This window comes from Haemaphysalis longicornis, unplaced genomic scaffold (assembly GCF_048455015.1).
Source record: "Haemaphysalis longicornis isolate Haplotype H1 unplaced genomic scaffold, Haemaphysalis longicornis Haplotype H1 scaffold_7, whole genome shotgun sequence".
NCBI lineage: Eukaryota > Metazoa > Arthropoda > Arachnida > Ixodida > Ixodidae > Haemaphysalis > Haemaphysalis longicornis.
Genome location: NW_027526422.1, coordinates 3,304,446 through 3,326,278, shown reverse-complemented (window position 1 = coordinate 3,326,278; position 21,833 = coordinate 3,304,446). Strand labels below are relative to the sequence as shown.

The 21,833-nt window shown below is 48.2% G+C and overlaps 1 protein-coding gene across 1 annotated transcript in view; it reads left to right on the top strand.

Annotated features, from left to right (window-relative positions):
* LOC144144316 (solute carrier family 12 member 9) overlaps positions 1-21,833 on the top strand; it is a 49,519-nt gene that overhangs the window by 1,110 nt on the left and 26,576 nt on the right. The window contains exons 2-3 of the mRNA XM_077675701.1: positions 7,305-7,439; positions 18,863-18,997. Of these exons, the coding sequence (XP_077531827.1) occupies positions 7,305-7,439; positions 18,863-18,997 (270 nt within the window). The remainder of the gene's footprint in view (positions 1-7,304; positions 7,440-18,862; positions 18,998-21,833) is intronic.

Genomic DNA, 21,833 nt, shown 5'->3' with positions numbered 1-21,833 from the left:
CGAAGCACACCTCACGACGGGAGCCTCGGGGCGAGGAGTTGTACAGAGAAGCGAAACATCGTTGCGCGTGTTCATAAATACGGCAGCGATTTGATAGCCGGGCTCCGTTTTTATTTTCTCCTACGTGCCCGGAAATGGGAGTTCGCATTCCATTAGTGTGTAGGGTTCGCGTAAATAAGTTTAGTCGCGTACCCTGCTGCGAGCTTTCTCACATTGCGACACGTTAAATTACAGCTGGAGTGGCTTCTCACATTGCGCCACGTTAAATTACAGCTGGAGTGGCTTTGATAGTGCCAGATTATCGAAATTTGGGTAACTGAACAAAATTGCGCTATTATTATTATTTCAAAATCGCAGAAGGTTGCCAGAATTGTTCAGTTGAGCATAAAATGTTTCCAAGTGTACGCGCCTATGCTGCTTGTTGGCATAGCTCCTCTTGTTCTGGATGACGTGCCAGAATGAAACGTGTGTGAAGAACATTTCCAACCCATGCTAAATCGGAGAAACTATTATAACCTTGTCCGGCGGCTATCTAGTGACATTTAGAGCAAATGACATGAGCTGTAAAGGCCATTAGTTAGCAGCTACAGGAGAATACATCGACATTCAAAGCAAACGGCATTCGGCTATCGAATGAGCTGGGGACATTAGTTTCCAAACCAAATGAGTAGCCACACAGCAGTGATTAATCACTAAAGAGGAATGCTTATTAATACAAGGAGAATAGGGTCTAAAGCACCTTTGCAAAGATTTTCATGTTCACTGCCACCCATGGATGGATTTGTTGCTTACTTGTCCCTGCTTCGTAACTATTTACATCACACAAAGCAGTGATGCGTTTTTTAAAATAAAGCCTCCACCCCCCCAAGGGTTCTTTCGCGACCGCTGGTGTCGACAGAAAACTCCTGCGAAAAGTTACTGGCACCGCAAGGAATCGAACCTGTAACTAATAAACAGTCCGAGCCCGTTGTCTTACCGATTGAGCTACTAGCACTTTTTTATTGCCAGGCTTGCACTTTATAGTAAAATGCATGAAGGTTCAACACATGTATGATGCCAAAGTGAAAAACGCCACCAACCGAAACCGGGCTGGCATTATCATTTTAAAAGGGTTAAATTTTAACGCTGCCAGTAGCCCGACACTTCAAAGCCATTCCGGCACGCATTCATGCAATTTCTGTTCTTCTATATATGCCTTGAAATATATTACCCGAAATACACCCGCCTCAACCGAGCGTCTACATCACTGTAGACATAAGCCGAGCGTGCTCGCCAAATACTCTGGAGGCCCAACAACATTATCATGTCCAATGGCATACCTTCGTCATCAACTGCCAGGTAATGAATTCCGTGTGCGCTCAGAGGGAGCTCTTTGCACATAGCCCTCTGAAGGCCGTCACAGGAGATGCCTCCCCAACAGTGAAGGAAAACTTGATCTACTGTTTCGGGCGTTTCACACAGTGTACAGTGTGTACCCCACTAAACAAACTCCTTTCTGCCATCGATGTCTTTGTGGTTAATGTGTTGGTGGGAAGTTTAAAAAAGAACAATTTCACCTTTGGCGGTACTGGCATTTTCTTAACACGTTTAAGAATGTTTTGCCCAGGACCTCAAGCGTACAAGGCCCGGTACATAGGAACGGGTAGGATGACGCTACATACATCATTATGCAGTTTCCTCCGTGCAACAGCACTCAAATACTCCTTTGAAAACCGCATGCTCAGAAACCTCACTGTGTCGACTACTTCCTTTAAATAGCCAGGGAGGCCGCTGGTCACAACAAAATCGGGCAAAGCTCGTCCGACTCGAAATTGACATACAGCCCTCGAAAAAGGATCGCGTACATTGCGAAAAAATAAAAACCTACTAACAAGCTGTCGCACGAACCCTCTTGCACTCGGCTAAAAAGATTTCTTGGGCTACCTCTCTCCAAACTTGAGGCCCACACAAAAACCGCAAACACGCGATGAACTTTCTGCACATTCACTCGACAACAATGTAGAACTTGCATCACATACCACAAATTGCTGGCAAGGAAAACGTTGCATGCGTTTGCCGTTGCGGACATAGATTAGCCAGAGCCTCTCCAATTGTCAGCCTTCTCGCGCAGCTCTGGAGCTTGTGCACGCCAATAAGCTCACTGTTTCTATAATCTAGTGGAGTGCCCAAGTACTTGACTCGATGAGTGACCAGTTGATGTTGGCGAAAATTTCTGGGGTGGTTTGCCAGTCGCCGTTCCAGAACCCGATGCACGTTCCCCAGTTCAACATGCTTCCTGTGACAAGGCCAAACCGTTTCACGATTTCGACTGCGTGGACTGAGCTACGAGCGCGGGTGTAGCCCGAAACAACCCATTCCCGTTTGAACCCGTCCCGCTTGAACCCATTCCCGAAACGCCCTTCCCATTTGGCCCGTCCCGTGTGCGCCCGTTCCCAAAATGCCTATCCTGTTTGTTCGCTTTCTGTTTCAACTCGCTCCCAAAACGCCCGCCTCAAATTGTTCAGATAACTTTCTGAGCTTGCAGTGCACTTTTAGCCTCCAAAATTGCGCTGGGCAAGGTAGTGTAAATTATTAAGTTCTACAACATATTTTACTCATTTCTTGCCTAATTATTTAGCGTGGGGGGCACAGTCTATTTCACCTGACTCTAGCTCTACTCGGTAGATGGCGCCACCGACAGGGTTTCTTTTTATAGACTGTATTCGTTGAAAAGTTTAGCGGTCAATTTCTTCGCTCGGCAACACTGGAAACGGCCACAGACATGGCCAATGCGCCACGGACACGGCGCAGCCTGGGCCACTGCGGCCGCACGCCGAAGCAAAAAAAAAAGACACCGGCGTGCGTCATCTGCTCCATTCCAATCCGATTCTAAACTGTGGCACCAACAGAGATGTTATTAATCGCACTCACAGTGAACTCGACGCAATACTTTGTGTTCGGCGAAGAGTTCGTAACGTGAAACACAGTCATGTGTTTCACAGTCGTGCTTAGCACGGACAAGTGCCGCCATCCCGCGGAGCCCGACGTAACGAGTGACGGCGCACTCACACGATTGCATAGAAGAGAAGAGGGGTGCCTGATCTGCGGGCCGTGCGCACAACGTCGCCTAGCAACAGACGCTTGGCCACAGATATGGTGGCGCAAACTTGGTTGCCTGCATGCATTCCACGCCACTGAATACCGATGATAGCTCTACAGGCGATGGCTACAGTATTCTCAAAACAACTACAGTCATTGCGAACTACAGCAACAAAATTATGCGTGATTTGCTTTGAAACTAATTCTTCAGATGCCGCAACTTGCACTGTGGCGGCCGGAATACGCAAGCCACAAACGGTGTGCGAACCGGTAACACTGTAAATGGTGACGCAAACACGGCAACGATATGCTAAAACTCTGTGTTATGGACGGATAACTACCTAAATGTTTGCTTTTGCTTTTCCATGTACTGCGTGCCCGCCTATGTATTATCAGTAAAAGGTACACGCAAGAGAACACAGCTTGGGGTGTTCTTAACGCCTGGATGAAAAATTTGTGCGAACCATTTCCTCCAAGCAAAAATTTCAGCTTTAGACTTCAATGGCCATTCTTTTACAGATATGTGCATATAAAGTGACCCTTGGCCACACATTAAAATTGACGGTACCACTGGCTTGGTCCATAATAGTTACCACGTTCATAAAATACGTTTTTTTCTGTAGTTTGCTAGATTTGGTAATTATATTTCGCGAGATCTTTTTCCTGCGTAGAAATAAAACAGTAGCCCTGTACTACCCCTAATAAATTAATAGTCGCATTTGTTAAAACACGCAACTTCATTTTCGGCAAGAGGTCCGGACGCTACAAAGTGGCACTGCGACCGCGGAAAGGTTCTATTTTGTTAATTCTCGTCCTTTCTTTTTTTGTATGTGTTGCATATAAGTAGTGTATGCAACCGTAGTGGTATATGCATTCGTATATGCAACTGTAGGGGCTGGAACTATCATCGCTGCCGCGGAGTACGCATGCGAGCAACACGTTCCAGACCGCTCGACCAATGCAGAAGAAGACGGGTGGGTGTGGTTTCAGCTGTAATTCACCAACACTGTACGGGGTCGGACGTAACGTAGCAACCTACGTGTTGTTTTTTATTTGGCACCGTGTATCGTAAAACAGACCATTGCGAATAGGTTGCAGGTTAATAGGGCGTCTGCATACTTTGGCTCCGCCAGCCGTAACGTCTTTTTTTTTTTTTAGGTTAATATACAGTCGGACGTAAGTATAATTTCGAAAACCGCACGCCTAAGTCGAAACTGGGTTCGTTATTCCGGGAAGGGGCTAAGTGGGAAAATGCGAAACGGGAAGGGCGTTTTGTAGCGGGTTGAAGCGGCACGGAGCAAATGAGAAGGTTCAAATGGGAACGGGTTCAAATGGGAAAGGGTGAATTGGGAAGGTCGTTTTGCGCCGGGTTGAAACGGGAGGGAACAAGCGGGAAGGATGAAATGGGAGCGGGTTCAAACGGGAACCTCCCACGAGCGCGCGCAGAGGAGGGGGAAACAGGCGGTGTACTTGCTGACCACAGCTGCGGCTTCACCCCCTGCGCGCTCGCTCAATGCCACGTGGTATCGTCACGCAACATCTCGCGCCGCTGTGCGCTCCACCCACGGCACGTGTAGCAGCCGTGTGCAAGCCTTGCGCATGCGCTGGGACTTCGTAAAAATAAAGGAACTTCACACCAAAGTGTGGCATTTCACTTCTCCTCTGTCTTTGCCACGAATCTCGTCGCCTCCATCGGCGGCGGCTGAGACGGAGGAAAAGTGAAATTGTCTAACACCAGGTTTGAGCTGCCTTTAATTCTATTTCCACTCATGTGCTTCACCAATACAACTCAACCAACCACAATTCGGGGATCATGCATTGACTTAACCTTAGTGAAGAAAATCTTTTTGAAGTAATCAAGGGTATGGTTAAGTACATTTCTCCTATCTCTGGTTTCACTCTTTGTAGAGCCACATATGTGAATTCAAGTGGCGTCGCATGGTTGATCGTTGTGGGTGTCGTTTACAGCTTTGCTTTCCAGCCACCTTCACAGGGTGGATTGGCGCGCATTATTTTATTTTAAGGAAAAGTTTATTTCTTTAGGCTTCCAAAAATTAAAAGGGGTAAACACATTTTGGACGCGTCGACATTAGAATTTTGCGATTCTGCGCATTTGCTAATCGTGACTGCTGTCATCAAATGACATTTCTTTCTCCGTGTAGGTGCGCATGGCCAAGCCAAATATCATTTACAGCTAAATTTGTTTGCTTTTAATGAAGTTAGATTTGTTGTGGCACAGAGGTATCACTCACTTGGGCGTTTTTTTCCTCGCTAGTAATGACTACCTCCTCTGACTCAGCCACCTCTGTAATTGCAGTGGTGTCAGGGCTTGAAGCGCAGTTTTCACTGCCGCCAAAGGTTTTTTCTTGTCGCAGCAGTGAAAGGAAATTGTTCAAATGCCCAAATACGTCCCACCTGGCTTAGAAGAATGCTATGGAATGTTTGAAAACATTTGGATGCACAGCCTTTGGATCGCATATGAATTGAATAAAAACAATTATTTGTATTACTGGTTCTGAGTCTTTAAATAGTTTAAAACTTTTGTTACGAAACTTGAGTCAAATTTTTTGAACCGCCTGCTGATGCCCCAACAGTTGAAGTGCACTTAATGTGTTTCCAGGATTGATTTGCTAGCCAAAATTGATCATATGATAATCCTATGCCACAAAACTTTTGAACAGGCTTAAAAGTGTAAAGTAAGCGGTTCTGTGATTTGGTTTAGTAGTCATGAAAAGTCAGCCAATGTAGAAAAGATGAGCGCAGTGTGGTAGGTAGTTAGAGGCAGCTGTTGCTTGCTGGATCTGATCTAAGTGCATAGCACATTTATTTACCAACTGTCCAAGGCTAAATAACACGAAATTTTTTGCTCAGAAATTACCTTCCTGCTGCTTCAGACTGTATCGCGTCTTTGTTTCTACAAAATTCCCAATTTTGTGAGCGTCCAATTTGGTGAAGCTGGCATCACCTGCACTACAGTAGCCGACAGATTTTTCGGGCCTGGAGGGGAACGAAAAATAGTCTGAATAAAAGAGCAGACCGAAAAATTCGTGAATCACAGAAACGAACTTTATTTCATCTGAGTTGGACTGAACAAGTCGCAAATGGTTCGGGACAAACCTGATGATGTTGCTTTTCAGATTGCGTCACGTGGTGACTAAAGGAAGTGGTGCCTGATACCTTTGTCACGTGGGCACTTTCATCTGCAATTGAGTTGATGCAGATCGAACCCAATCCGGATCGGATGCTGTGGCATGGCAGCTTCAATTGCGATCAAGCCCGATCCCACTCGAACTCAATCCTGGCTCCCCAAGTGTGATCGAGGCTTCCGAGCACGATCGAACGAAAGTGGCGATACTCTTATTCCCGCTGAGTAATGGCACAGAAGGTGAAAATTTCAACTAACGCCGCAAATTGTCTCAAATAACTTGACCCAAATAAGCGTGCCGTAACATTTATACAGTTACGTATTCCTACGACCGCGCGAAGTTACCAGACACCGGTCGTGATGTACATTTTTAGTGCCATCTGGTGTACATGAGTGCAACCGGTGCAACTTCTCGATCAGGATTGAAACATGCCGGGTAGCAGCCGCAGTGCGTCGAGTGCGCTCTAAAAGTCAATTGCGCTTCGCATCTATCCAGATTGAAAGTGCCCGTGTGACCAGGGTATAAGTAAAAAACTGGCCACGTATGACCCCTTTCCGGCTTTAGAGATTTCTTCCGCCGCAGACTACATGCAAAATTATGACCTCCAAGATAAAGGTTTCTTGCCTCGGCGGTAGTCAAGAAAGTCCCCTTCCAATCCGAAGCTAGCCAGGTGGCTTAGGATTCAAAATGACGCCGTCCTGAAGTTGTACCATGGCCCTGTCACGGAAAATTTTGTCCGAAAAATCAAACTTTTGGCTTTATTTTGTCCGAAATAACTGTTGTTCATATACATTCCTCATATGAGACAACTAGCGGTTGCTCAAAAAGTCCGGAATATCCAGCAAGTCGGTCGGCTACTGTATGAGTGGACACAAAATTATTCCCCTTGGGGCCAGCACATCACTATAATGCCACGTGCTAATTGCCCTTGGAAACCACTACAAACTTGCTGTGACTACTCAGACAGGTTATCAACCTTGGCAATTACATACACGTGAAAAAAAAGGAAGTGCGCTGTGGACCTGATGCACTGTGCAAACGGCAAATGGTTGTTTCTCAGAGCGTTCTTTTCTTTGGCAGGCTTCCTCATCGGCCACTCCGGCCTGCTCGAGTGCTTGGTTGAGATCGTGCTTGCCTACTCCATCCTGTTCTTCACCGTGCTCTCCATCTGTGCCATCTCCACCAACGGTGCCGTGGAAGGTGGTGGCGCCTACTGTATCCTCTGCATTTGGCCGGTCGTGTGTGCACGTCCCGCTTGGGCCACTCGTGGCACTCTGGTATCGCGACTGCTCGCCGCGAGTTTGACCTATAGGTGGCGACGGTGTCGCACTGCTCTAGTGGGTGCCCGCCAAGTGATAGCACGTGAATACATGCTGTGTGCCATGTCTGTTTTTGCCTCAAGTGCACATGACATGTCAATAACATGTCGAAAAGGGTGGTATGCCCGAGTCCAGTTTTTCTAATCGTGCGTTACTATGCGTAAAAAGTGGTCAATCAGCAGGGAATCGCTGAACGGCTGAAGTGATGACGGGGAAACTCTGTGTCATGGTTTGTGGCAAGCACTTTCCCCAAGATGAACCAGCAAGCCCCAATCTTGGGTACATGCAGTTTCAGTTGCTTTCCTTGTTAACATGATGCATAACTGCATTTTTAGGATGGTGTAAAGGCCCTGAAAAGCTCACAGCACTTCCATTATCCCACATTCACTACAGGTGCATATGCTAATTCTGTTGCATTCTGAAGGCAACATAAAATGTTTGTCTCAATGAGCACGCAGGTATGAATGCAAATATTCAAACGGAAGTAGCTTGCTTGCAGCTGTAGTTATTTCAAAGTATTTTGAAGTTTAGTGACCTTGAAGACAGATTTGATGAATGAAGCTGTCATAGCAGTTATTTAAGGCTTTCACCGTAATTGAAGTTGCGAATTAAATTTTTAGCAGGGCCAGTGCTGTCAACTTGCGCGTGGTCAGATTTGAGCAATGGGACTTGCAGGTTTACGGTGTTGTGAACCACGCTTCTTAAATTGTACCCTTACAATGAGCAGAAATGTTCTGTTGCGCGCAAAGTGTTTATTTGCACTCCTGTTCAAATCTTACAAGTGCTCGAAAAGCAAGATTTGTTTGCAAGCCTGCAAAATGTCGCTTACAAAGCCTGTTAACACCCAGCTACAAAACCACAAAGGTAGCGATTCAACTTGCTCAGTTTCGGGTGCGGTAAAATGTTCCTCCACAATTTTCCTGTTAAAGAGTAACACCATGGGCTCCGAATAACTACATTTTGTTGTTGACTGAACCTCATGCTTGTATTGGGCACTGGCTAGAAAAGGCATGGATAAAAGTAATGAGTGCTGTCACCTTCTTATTTGAGGCATTTCATTATGGTCCCCACTGCAGTGCATAGAGAGTGTGCACCCCGAACGAAGCATTTCTTAAAAGGATATGACACTTTACCGTTCCAAGGGATTTGCCATAATAAAAGTTTACTGTGCATTTTATTAATAGCAGATCATTCAAATCGAAGTAACAATTTGAAGAAGTTTGGTGGCTGGTAAGAGGATAGTGTTAAGCCAGGCCTACAATTTTAGTAAAAAAAAAGGGGTACTGACACCAAAATTTTGTTTCTTGTCTGTTGCTTTTATCGATGCTTAATGGCCTGGCGAACTTGGAAGAGCACCTTAAATATATTTGAGCGTACGGTAATTAATTACATTGAATGGCCTGAAAATCATCCGTTTTGGTTTCCTGTGCTTCCAGCCTGGAGGGCGTATGTGACAAAACCACGGTATGACCTCGCTGTTTTGCGTGAATGTCAGAACACTGCGGAGGCTGGTGGAGCCGTTGTTTCAACCGCCCTGCTGAGTGGCTGAGCGGCTGAGATGCTTGCAGTCGTTTAGACCTACCATTGCGGCAGAAATTGGATGGCCGCTTTCAGTAAAAGTCCTTGTGGCGACGTCTATTATGATTCTGGGCGATAACTTTTGGCAGGAGTGCCTGTCTGGGCAGTGGTTATGCCTGTAGCTCGGGCTGTACCTGCATCAGTTCGTGAATGCGCCAGCGCCCTGTCGCTGCTCTCCGGGACACGTGTGACATGACGTCGTGAGTTTCTGACGAGTGTTGGAAGCACATGGCTATGTTACTTCTTTTCCTATTCATGGAAAAGAATTCGTGTGCTGTTCCAATGGCACGATGAATGAGATAAATTGAAGTGTGTTCTACGTGTTGCAGGCCGCTCATTTCAGCCAGGTTATCCTGTTGAGTAAAGGAAGCAAACTGTCTAATCACATTAACACCGAAAATTGGTGCCAGTGCCCCTTTAATCCAGTAAATTGCAGTAAAGAAAAAACTTGAAATCGTGACTATAACTTCAAACCACCACAGGAGGCTAGTTGTTACCAATGCGAATTTCGTAAATACCATATAGTAAAAAAAAAGGGGGGGGGGGGGGGAAACAAGGCCAGAAAATTAATTCTTGCCATGTCGTGCAGTTTCATCAACGTTGCTCAAAACCAGGTCTAGCAAAACATGCTTGGTGTGACCTTAGAGAGGCCATGAAGACAAAATACAAGTTTGTTCGGTTTGGGAGAACTGGCCCCTGGTTTAGCTCCATTCCAGCCATGAATGGCATTTCTTAGCAGAAAAAGTGCAACGAATACTGAAGAACTCGGATTTTGCATTGCAATGACATAATAGGAGCAGGATAGACTCGGCAGAGGCCAGCGCTAAAGGCACAGGTGCCAGCATGTTAACTGCACACTAGCATTCAAGTGATGCGATCAAGTGGAACTAGGGACTTCACTATAATCGCCCCGTCATGCTTCTTGGCGGTGGCCCCGGTGAGCGTCCGCCGATTGCACAAACAGGGTTCTGTGGCGTCCTAGAGAAATCGCCGCAAAGTGGCTGGGAATCGCCACTGTCTTTGACATCTCGATTATCTGTTCAAAGCTTGGGATAAATTTGGCATCAGTGTTGTTGGGCAAAGCAGTGCTTTTAATGAACCAGACTTGTGTTTTGTCGTCATGGGAAAAGCAGTTATTTTGGCTAGTTTAGCAAATCATTTTTTGCTGGTCACGAAAAATTATGTAACATATAAGTGTATGGTATCAAAATTTAGAAGGGTAGATTTTCTTTGCAGCGGTAATTGTTTAAAATAAGAATATTTCTGTGGAAATAAAGCTGTACTGAAGCATTTTACGACGCACAAAAAATAAGCAAAAATGTTGGTGTTGCTCCACACAGATAAACACAAAAATGGAAGGTATACGTTTTGTACTCGTACTAGCAGTGCAAAACTTCTCCAGATATCAAATGCCTAACTGTAAATTTTTTTACTTGCAAAAAAAAAAAAAAAAAAAAAGAAAGAAACCAGCCCTAGTGGGTTTAGTGCCACTGGTTAAAGCAGTTTCTCAAACTTGTGAAACACAGGTTGGCCGCGCATGCGTTGCAGAAAACACGGACTAACTGCTCCACCCTTTTTTGTTCATAGTGCAACTTGCAGTTCCGATACATCTGCATTTTCTAGGGCTCGTGTTGAATATAGGTATCAGGTTCCTGGCTAGTTTTATGCCATTTCACTTTGCATACTAAAACCCGGCGAATAAAAGTTGTCCTCGGAGTCAGTAGTGCTAATATTGCCGCGAACCATACATTGGGTTTGTTTATTTGTGTTTTGCTTTTACCGCCGGCTGCGCCGGTCTGTGTTATCTCTGCGCCAAGGGAAGCGCGTGTTCCATTCTTTCTTTCTGTGCCGCATGTGTTATCTGTTGTGATAGGGAGAGCATTCCGATCTAACGTGAACAGCCCAGAATAATCTTCTTGGATCTACTATGTTCTCGATGCGAATCGACGTTTCGAGAACCACGCGCGCCAAAAGATAAAAAGCCTGCAGTGCGGACGCCGGGGCATTCGATCCTGCGACGCTCTCCGACGCACGTAACGTCACTTTGTTGACCACTGCTTCGCCGCCTCTGTATTCTTTTCAGTTGTTAGGGGAGCACAAGTTCGCTCCAATAAACTTGTTTCTTTTCCAAACAACTGCTTCGTCCTTGGCTACGTGACATCTGGTGGAGGTGCTGGGTACGCACCCTTCATGCCCACTACAACCTCTGGAAGCCGCCAAGCCAGTCCAACAAGAGCCAGCCTCCGCGTGCAAGATTTACCACCCGAGTTCGGTCTACTGCCGGAGAAGACGAAGAAGAAAAACGTCGCAACCAGCACCATGCTCAACCAAGCCAATCCTCCTGTCGTTCTGCAGCAGCCACGGGAACCGCCATCATTCCGAGGAGCCCCCGCAGAAGACCCAGAAGAATGGTTGGAGAAACTGGAGCGCGTCCGGAAGTTCAACAGGTGGGACGACGCAGAAACGTTCCGGCACGTTTTCTTTTACTTGGAAGATTCGGCTCGCACTTGGTTCGAGAACCACGAGAGCTCCTTGACAAACTGGGCTCAGTTCAAAAGCGAGTTCACTAAGACCTTCACTACCGTCGTGCGGAAAGAAAGAGCCGCCCTTTTGTTGGAAACGCGCACGCAACACCCCAATGAAGGCGTCTTGATCTTCGTTGAGGAGATGAAGCAGCTATTTCGCCGCGCGGATCCCGAAATGACGGAAGAAAAGAAGTTGCGCTTCTTAATGCGCGGAGTGAAGGAGGAACTGTTTGCCGGACTTGTCCGAAATCCGCCCAAAACCGTCGCCGAATTTGTGACCGAAGCCAGCACCATTGAGAAAGCCCTCGAAATGCGTGCTAAGCAGTATGACCGCAACTTTGTTGGCGCGGCCAATGCGAACGACTTTGGCAGCACGCGGATCCCGGCCGACAGCCTACGCGAGACTATCCGCGCAATAGTGAGAGAGGAGCTGCGGAAACTTCTCCCAACGCCGCCGCAGGCCCAAGTCGCTTCTCTCACCGACGTCATTAGAGAAGAAGTGCAACAAGCGTTGGGAACCTCTACGCCATCCGAGGTACCCCAAGAGCTACAAGCTATGACATACTTCGCGGCTGTTCGTCGACCCCGCCCTGCTCCAACACGCCGTCAAGAGGCCCCGCCGTACCGCCGCCCACTGTCACCCGCCCGACCACCGGTAGCCCGAAACCAGACGCCGAGGAAGACGGACGTATGGCGAACTCCCGATAACCGTCCTCTGTGCTACCACTGCGGAGAGGCCGACCACATTTACCGTCGCTGCCCATACAAGAGGCTCGGTTTGCGAGGGTTCTCCGTCGACGCCCCACGCCCCCGATACGGCCAGCGCCCTACTGAGATCGAAGAATACCTCTCCAACACCAACCGAGGACCAGCTCGCTTCAACCGTTCACCGTCGCCCTACCCGTATCAGTCACCGAACCGCCGCAGCACTGCTGACTTCTCACGTGGAAGGTCCCCCAGCCCACGCGGGGGAAACTAAAAGCAGCAACTTCGGGAGGTAAAGTTGCACAACGGCGGAAAAATGAAAACCCTCCAACGACGCAAGGACTCGCCGAAGACAGTGATTCACGACATGCCTTCATCCCGACGACCCGACCTAACCCTGACGAGACTCCCGAACACGACGACAGCTATACGCCGCGACGCTTACCCGACCTGACCGAGACGTCCGCTGAGAAGACGTGGACAACGACGACGCACAGTGCACGACCGTCAACACGCACAAGCCGAGATGCGACGCCCCGACGCACCCGGAACTCGAGGAAGGCGGCATCCGACGTCAAGGTGTCCATCGACGGTTTTGATGTAGTCGCCCTCGTAGACACGGGAGCCGACTACTCCGTAATGAGCGGACCATTTGCGTCTAAGCTGAAGAAAGTTATGACCCGATGGGACGGTCCGCACATACGCACAGCAGGAGGCCACCTCGTGACGCCAAGTGGAACGTGCACATCGCGCGTCACCATAGACGGCACAACGTACCCTGCGGCGTTCGTCGTTCTGCCTAACTGCTCCCGCGACGTGATTCTCGGAATGGACTTTTTGACGGACAACGGCGCAATAATTGACCTGCAGACCAAGTCGATAACATTTTCCTCCGATCACTCCACGACGCCGCAGCCGAACCCCGATCACCGTGCTGCTGTCAGGATCGCCGACGATCACATCACCCTGCCACCCCGCGCAAGCTTGATGATCGCCGTCTACTGTGAGGATGCTGCTTCTGACATCGACGCTATCGTAGAGAGTGATCGAAAGTTGCTTCTCGACCGCGGTGTCTCCGTCGCAAGAGGCATTGCGCACTTCAAGCAACGCCAATCTCACGTTTTGGTCACTAATTTCACCGAAGAGTACCAGCATTTAAACAAGGGAGCTGCAGTTGCGTTCCTCGAAGAAACGCAAGAAGCAAGTAATGTGATCGCGGTCGCCGACTTTGAACGCACACCCGTAGAAACCTTCAAGCTCCCGCAGCCATTCGACGTGAATCCGGCGCTACCGCAAGAACAACGGAAAAAATTATTGGCTTTGCTGCGTCGCTATAGCGAATGTTTTTCGTCGAGCGCAAAACTACGTCAGACCCCTCTAGCGAAGCACCGAATAATAATCGAAGACGGAGCCCGACCTACCCGACAGTCACCGTACCGCGTCTCTTCACACGAACGGGAAGCCATCCGGACTCAAGTCGACGACATGCTCAGCGACGACATTATACAGCCATCGAAAAGCCCCTGGGCTGCGCCCGTCGTACTCGTAAAGAAAAAAGACGGCACATTAAGGTTTTGTGTTGACTACCGGCGACTCAACAAAATCACGAAAAAGGACGTGTACCCCCTCCCCCGAATCGACGACGCCCTCGACCACCTCTGCCACGCGAAGTACTTCTCATCGATGGACCTGAAGACCGGCTACTGGCAAATTGAAGTGGACGAGAGAGACCGAGAGAAGACTGCATTTATAACCCCAGACGGCCTATACGAGTTCAAGGTGATGCCGTTTGGGCTGTGCACAGCACCAGCGACGTTTCAAAGAGTCATGGACACTGTGCTAGCTGGCCTTAAGTGGCACACCTGCCTCGTATACCTCGACGACGTAGTGGTATTCGCCCGGACTTTCGACGAACACCTTGCAAGGTTGGAGTCTGTACTCGAAGCCATTCGTACGTCGGGGTTGACGCTGAAGCCTGAAAAGTGCCGTTTCGCATACGGGGAACTCAAGTTCTTGGGCCACGTCGTCAACGCCGCGGGAGTCCTACCTGACCCGGCAAAAACATCAGCCATTGCGAACTTCCCAAGGCCGAAAGACAAGAAGGGCGTGCGAAGATTTCTCGGGCTGTGCGCATACTACCGGCGCTTCGTCGCAAACTTCGCACGAATTGCAGAGCCACTCACGCGCTTGACGAAAGATAGCACCCCTTTCAGCTGGGAAAACGACCAAGAAAAAGCATTCGGCGAGCTGCAAAAACGCCTGCAAAGCCCGCCCGTGCTCGCTCATTTCGACGAAAATGCCGAAACGGAAATGCACACCGACGCCAGTGATATAGGCTTGGGTGCCGTCCTTGTCCAAAAGCAAAGCGGCTGCGAAAGGGTAATCGCCTATGCCAGCCGTGGTCTGTCGAAGGAGGAGAAAAACTATTCTGCCTCTGAGAAAGAGTGCCTGGCTATTATATGGGCGATTTCAAAATTTCGCCCATACGTGTATGGAAGGCCATTCAAGGTTGTAACAGACCACCATGCGCTGTGTTGGCTCGCCAATTTGAAGGACCCCTCTGGCCGTCTTGGGCGGTGGAGCTTGCGCCTGCAGGAGTTCGACGTTACAGTCGTTTATAAATCCGGCAGGAAACACTCCGACGCCGACTGCCTGTCCCGCGCCCCCGTCGACCCACCACCACAAGACTCTGATGAAGACAGCGCGTTCTTCGGGATTGTGACGGAGAGCGACCTAGCCGCCCAGCAGCGTGCTGATCCCGACTTACGCGTCATAATCGAGTACCTCGAGGGATGCAACGTTGCCGTTCCTAGGACCTTCAAACGCAGCTTACCAGCATTCAGCCTGAGAAACTCCGTCCTTGTGAAGAAGAATTTCAGCCCCGGAACAAGAGCGAATTACCTTCTCGTCATCCCCGCGGACCTTCGTGACGAAATTTTGGAAGCGTGCCACGACGACCCGTCTTCCGGACATCTGGGCACAGCCCGCACTATTGGAAAAATCAAGGCGAGGTACTACTGGCCCGGCCTTACCTCTGACGTCACCCACTACGTCCGGAGCTGCCGTGACTGCCAGCGACGAAAAACGCCGCCGACAAGACCCGCCGGACTTCTGCAACCGATCGCCGTCCCATCGAGACCATTTCAACAGATTGGAATGGACCTTTTAGGCCCGTTCCCTACGTCACGATCACAGAACAAGTGGATTGTCGTAGCGACAGACTACATGACGCGCTACGCAGAGACCGCCGCTCTTCCGAGGGGGACTGCACAAGAAGTGGCGAAGTTCTTTGTAAGCCAAGTTGTGCTGCGGCATGGAGCCCCGGAAGTCCTAATCACAGACCGTGGAACGGCATTTACTGCGGAGCTGATGCAAGGAGTATTACGCTACAGCAACACGGATCACCGAAGAACGACGGCGTACCACCCCCAAACGAACGGACTAACAGAACGTCTGAACAAGACAATCGCAGATATGCTGTCAATGTACGTTGACGTTGAACATAAGACTTGGGACGAAGTGCTCCCGTATGTCACGTTTGCGTACAACACGGCTATCCAGGAGACGACGCAGCTGACGCCGTTCGAGCTTGTCTACGGTAGAAGGCCGACTACGATGCTCGACGCCATGCTTCCGCACGTAGAAGACGACGACCTCAACGCCGACGTCCACGGATATCTTCAACGTGCGGAGGAGGCCCGCCAGCTCGCTCGAGTTCGTATAACGAACCAGCAGCTGGTGGATGCGGGCCGCTACAACCTCCGACGCCGAGACGCCGAGTACCAACCAGGGGATCGTGTGTGGGTTTGGACTCCCATCCGACGACGCGGACTCAGTGAGAAGCTCTTGCGACGGTATTTCGGACCCTACCAGATTCTACGACGTGTTGGCCAACTTTCCTACGAAGTGATCCCCGATGGTGACTCCGGCACATCACGACAACGCACGCGGCCTGAAGTCGTCCACGTGGTTCGCTTAAAACCTTTCTACGGACGATGACGAACTTTTATTTTCATTTGTTCGGACTGTCGCTTATGTTAGCATCGGGTCGATGCACTCTTAGAGGGGGGGTAATGCCGCGAACCATACATTGGGTTTGTTTATTTGTGTTTTGCTTTTACCGCCGGCTGCGCCGGTCTGTGTTATCTCTGCGCCAAGGGAAGCGCGTGTTCCATTCTTTCTTTCTGTGCCGCATGTGTTATCTGTTGTGATAGGGAGAGCATTCCGATCTAACGTGAACAGCCCAGAATAATCTTCTTGGATCTACTATGTTCTCGATGCGAATCGACGTTTCGAGAACCACGCGCGCCAAAAGATAAAAAGCCTGCAGTGCGGACGCCGGGGCATTCGATCCTGCGACGCTCTCCGACGCACGTAACGTCACTTTGTTGACCACTGCTTCGCCGCCTCTGTATTCTTTTCAGTTGTTAGGGGAGCACAAGTTCGCTCCAATAAACTTGTTTCTTTTCCAAACAACTGCTTCGTCCTTGGCTACGTGACAATATCATCCGAAAATTCGCGTGTAAGCTTGACCAAATCACTAGAAATGCAAAGTTTCTGCAGCGTGGTCGCATGTGATGTCGGCACCATCGCTGTATCTTCAGGGCGCCCGTCACATGACTCTGGTGGTGGTTTAAAAAACATTGGCGCTGCGCAGTGAAACAAAAGCAAAGAGGATGTAAGTGACTCTACTCAATAGGTGGAGCCAGCTCTCAGAGCATGCTCGGAAAGCTCCAAATTTGATTGGGAAAATGTCGAAATTTGAACTTGCAAACTTCGATAAACGACCATCGATTTGAATTGGCGTGGGCCGGAAAGCGTGAACATGAAAGGTCAGTGTAGTAATCTTAGTTCGTGGCCATTCAAGTTACGAAAGTTGAGTGAAAACTTTAGATCTTCAATATTCAAGCTCAGTTTTAAGCTTCAGTGCCACTAGCCACCGAACCTAACATTTCTTGGGTGTAGGAAATGCAGCAGCGTTTGTTCACGTTGTTTTGCTGGCTTCTGTGGCTGATTTAATGCTCGCAAGAAAGCATTCGTTGTTTCGCATGAGAGCTCCAGCCGAGCTAAACCTTGCTGCCTCTTCTGTGTGGGTAACAGGTTTCCACCCACGAGGAGATGCTTGGGCTGTCTCCTCGTGTTCTAACTGCCGGTTATCGGCCAGAAGTGGCCATTGTTGGTTGCTGATAAGGGGCACGCCTTCGTCCTTCATTGCTATCAGCGCTTCCCAGCGATAAATGGGATAATTTGCCCGATCAGAGTTTTTGTCCTTTCTTTGCTTGAAGTGCATTGCAGGATAACAGGGTTGGCACACTCGGATTGGGATGCGGGGTAGGTGCAGTTGAAAGTATCACGCATGCAATGAAACATACAAAAAAAAAAAAGCTGTGCTCTTTATTTTGTTTTTCGGTGTCCATTTGGCGCTTTATCTCTGAAACGCCAGTGCAGGGCTAACTGCTAAAAACAGCCGATAGGCTCCAGGTGAGTGCAGTGAATGAGCAGAACAGATCTAGAGGTGCACGGTGGTAATGAGCCTCTTAGGAGAGGGTGAAAGAAATCTTAGCATGACTACTGTGTCGGGCCGAAAGGGTACCTGACAATAAAGGGAATGCAGCTTTAGTAATTTCGGTGTGTAAGAGTGACTGAACTCTTTTGTGGGGGTATGTATATATTGCCGCAGCTGTCAGTTCAAATCATTGCAGCATTGCTTGTACCACCGGTGATGCGGTGAGCGGTCCCCGATTGTCATCAACCTTTGACCGAAGTGATTGATGATTGATAAAAAGAGTGCTGATGGCATGTGTTTGCAAGCTTGGCAGCTGCTTTCCTCGCTTGATGCTCTAGTGATTGCTGGCAATGAAAAGTCAGTTTTCACCTCTCAACCTCCCTCCTGTCAAGCTCCCATTGCCATCCGTGACAGTATACATACATATATGAGAGCCAGCAGTTAAGAATTCCAAGGTACAAAGAATTCCGCTTGTACAAAATACCATTACATTCATTGTTTTTTTCTTTAGCTTACAATCCCGGCATTCCTCCTTAGTGTTTTCAGGTATTTAACAGATTAAATTTTTAGAGCCCATTTATTTCTGACCACACGTAGTCAACAGCAGGTCCACAGTCACTTTGTCTTTTTAATGAATCACTTTTATCTGTAACCTGGCCGTATACACCAGTTACCTTGATTGTATTTTAAACACTTTTACTCTAAATGCCTGATGTCGTTTCCCCTCAACCTGTCTGTTTTTTTATTGGCGCTATTGGCCCTCCGCTGTCCTTGTGCCAACAAAATCGTCAACCTTTGGAAGCACATGAATCCTTGCCGTAAGTTTGGGGCTGCAGCATTATTGCAGACATAGTCCAATTGCGTCATTAACGCCAGTCGTCTGTTGATGGGCAAGTCATTGCCATGCAGTGGCCGCGGCCATCTTAGTGCTTTCTCGGTGGTGATTGGTCAAAGCTTTGGAGAGGAGAGCAGAGAAGTGTGCCCTTGACTCCTGCTCTGCTTCAGTCATGATCAGCAGAGCCCTGGGCCCCGAATTTGGTGGCAGCATCGGCACCCTGTTCTTCATTGCAAACATCTTCTCCAGTGCCCTGTACATCACAGGATGTGTCGAGGGCCTGGTGAACAACTTTGGACCCTCTGGTGAGCGCTGCCTGGAAATTTGTCGCTTGTGATGTCTATGCATACGTGCACAGTCTCAATAAATGAACATGAGAAGAGGATCTATGAGGCAGTAGTAGACATTATTCTATTGCGCCTTTTTGCAAGATTGTCTGAAATACATAGTGTGCTCACGGTCGCGTTGGCTTTAAAATGGGGAACAGGTAGGAAAGGTCAGGCTATTGAATTATTGTACTGCATAGCAATTTAGTTGAGGAAAAGTTTTGTGCGAGTTCTTTCTGTGTGGACAATTGCAAAAAATTACATCAGTACCACCGTGGTTCAGCAGCTTTGGAAAATCTTAGAGGCCACTTTCAAAAACCCTTTTAGGGTCGATTTTTTTTTATCAAATGTGACCCCCTGGTTTAAATGCCGATTTAAATTTTTTGGATGAATATTTCGAGAAAAAATTATCGTAATTTTTTTAGGGTGACCATAAAGTGGCAAAAAAATTGTTTGTGTTGTTACATACATGTGGTTTATTCATGAGTAACACAAGAAAAATTCTGAACAAAAACGAGAGAGTTACAAGCCGGCACCTTTTAAGTGGATCGAAATCAGATAGACATCAGTTTCGCGGGCGCAAAAAGCAGGAAGCGCCCGGAGGACGATACCAAAACCAGCTGCTGCGCCCGCGCGTGCGGCCGGATGCGCAAGCGATAGACGGTGCACCGCTCCTAGAAAATGCAAAAAAAGAAGAGAAGAGCCTCCTCAGTTTCGCAGGCGCCCTTGGTCTTGGGCAGGTGCAAGAAGCGAGAGGTGCCCGGTGGGCGTAAGGGGCTTTAGGTGGGCGATACCCAGCGTGCCTCCACGTTACCGGATGCGCAAGCGATAGCTGGCGCGCCACTAAAGCAAATCATGAAAAAAAAAAAAGAGGCATCGGTGCAAGGAAATTATTTGACATATTTCCGCCGTGTGGCAGCACATGCCAAGCAAGAGAAGTTGGCGTAAAAGACGCGCTTTTTAAACATACAAACGATGACGTACATGTATGTTACTGACCATTTTGAAGGTGTTTGCAGAGGACGTACATGTACATCCATGACCCTGAAAGGGTTAAAGGCCAACTGCACTCAAATTTTCGACAACGTAAAAATAATGTAATCTAATAGTACACACAAAGAGTGCGAAATGCAAAATACTACATTTCAAACATGAACGCGAGGGACGCAGACGGCTCACGACATTGGCATTTTCGGAACTGAAACTGAATAGAAAAGGCTGCCACTACCGGCGGCCGGACGTGACATGTGTGATGGAACGGAGTGGCCGCACTGGAAGTGACAGCCGCTCAGAGCCGCCTTCAAATGTGCATGGTAACGTCGCGTTTTGCACTGTTATTGCCACAGAATTCCCAGTAACGTGTGCCCGGGATATTGGAGTTCCATTATCAGAATAACTTTTTTACATCAGAATAACTGCCGTTGTAGCAATCCTTGGCATTGTGAGTAAAAAAGTGGGCCCTGATTTACAATGCTAGTTGCTCGTACGATATTGAAAAGCAGCTATGGTTAGTCGGTGCCTCGGCTATCACATCACTCTCTTTTAAGGAAATAAACCGCAGGCAGGTGGAGATCAATCACTATTTAGACTATACATTATGGGCAAACAGCTTTTTGAATATCAGCCCAGTATTTTTCGCCTCGCTGCACATCGAGAATCGAATTGTAAAAGGTATCTAAAGCTATAAGCCAGCTTCCACAGCTAAATGATGCACTAAAACACGAGAAAAATTAACCTATCTACTGCTGTTTTGTACTTTCACCAGACATGTGCTGTTGAACGATCTACAAAAGTAAATACTTCATTTGGGAATAAAAAAAAATAAAGTTTATTGTTTATGAGAGGAGTGGCTTTGTTAACTTGCGCACTTCGCGAAGACGACGGCCGATATTTGTACATATGTATTTGTTACCACGAGCAAGGTTGATTTTGGTTCACTGAGGAAATGAGGCAAAAGTTGCGGAAATGCCAATACCCATGTGTACAACAACTCTTGTTACGTCGCAAAACTTTGGACAGGTCTAAGGGATGAAGGTGGTGTTGGCCCAGCCCAAATATTGCAAATATTGGATGCAGAAGGGCAAATGGTCGAGATTTTATAAAAGATCCTTTTTTCTGTGATAGATGCTATAGGGATGACAAATTTAAGGCAAGTGTGCGGGTCGCGCTATTTTTTTTAGTAGAAATATTATTTCCAAGTAAAAAGAGTTTTGCTAGTTCCAGGACGTTTGAAATCGCGCATATAGTTTGTAGGCTCCTAATCTCTTTTATTGCACTGAAAAAAAAAAAAAAAGTGGATATTGCTACCTATGCGGTTAGTGGGAAATATGTCGTGTCGACGCCGGTACAGCGCGGTGGTGTAGCAGAGAAACCCCGGGCGAACGCGTCCCTGCGCCTGGCGGAGTGCCGTGCAAGTCGCCGGAGAAGCGCGAGCTCTGTGGGACAGGTTCCCCATCCTTCATCACAGTTTCCTTGGAACTTGTTTCGGCGACTCTTCGCCAGGTGCAAACGTCGTTCGCATGGAGGTACTCTGAACGACGGTACCTAGTGTGCTGTGTGCTTACGAAGCTTTGGATTTCGCCAATGTGATTTTGACAGCTTCGACTGCTGTTTTGGATCAAATTTGGACAAAGAAAAATTTGAGAGCAGTTGGCCTTTAAGGTACAAGTTTTGGGTAACGTCAGTTGCTCCTAGCTAGTTTTCATCTATTTCAAACTACTGCTTTCACAGAGCTGCAGAGTGTTGGTTTTCTGTCAGTTTGAAGGGGGGGATGGCAGGCACTGTCGCAAAGCAGTGTGTAGAATTGGGGGCTCAA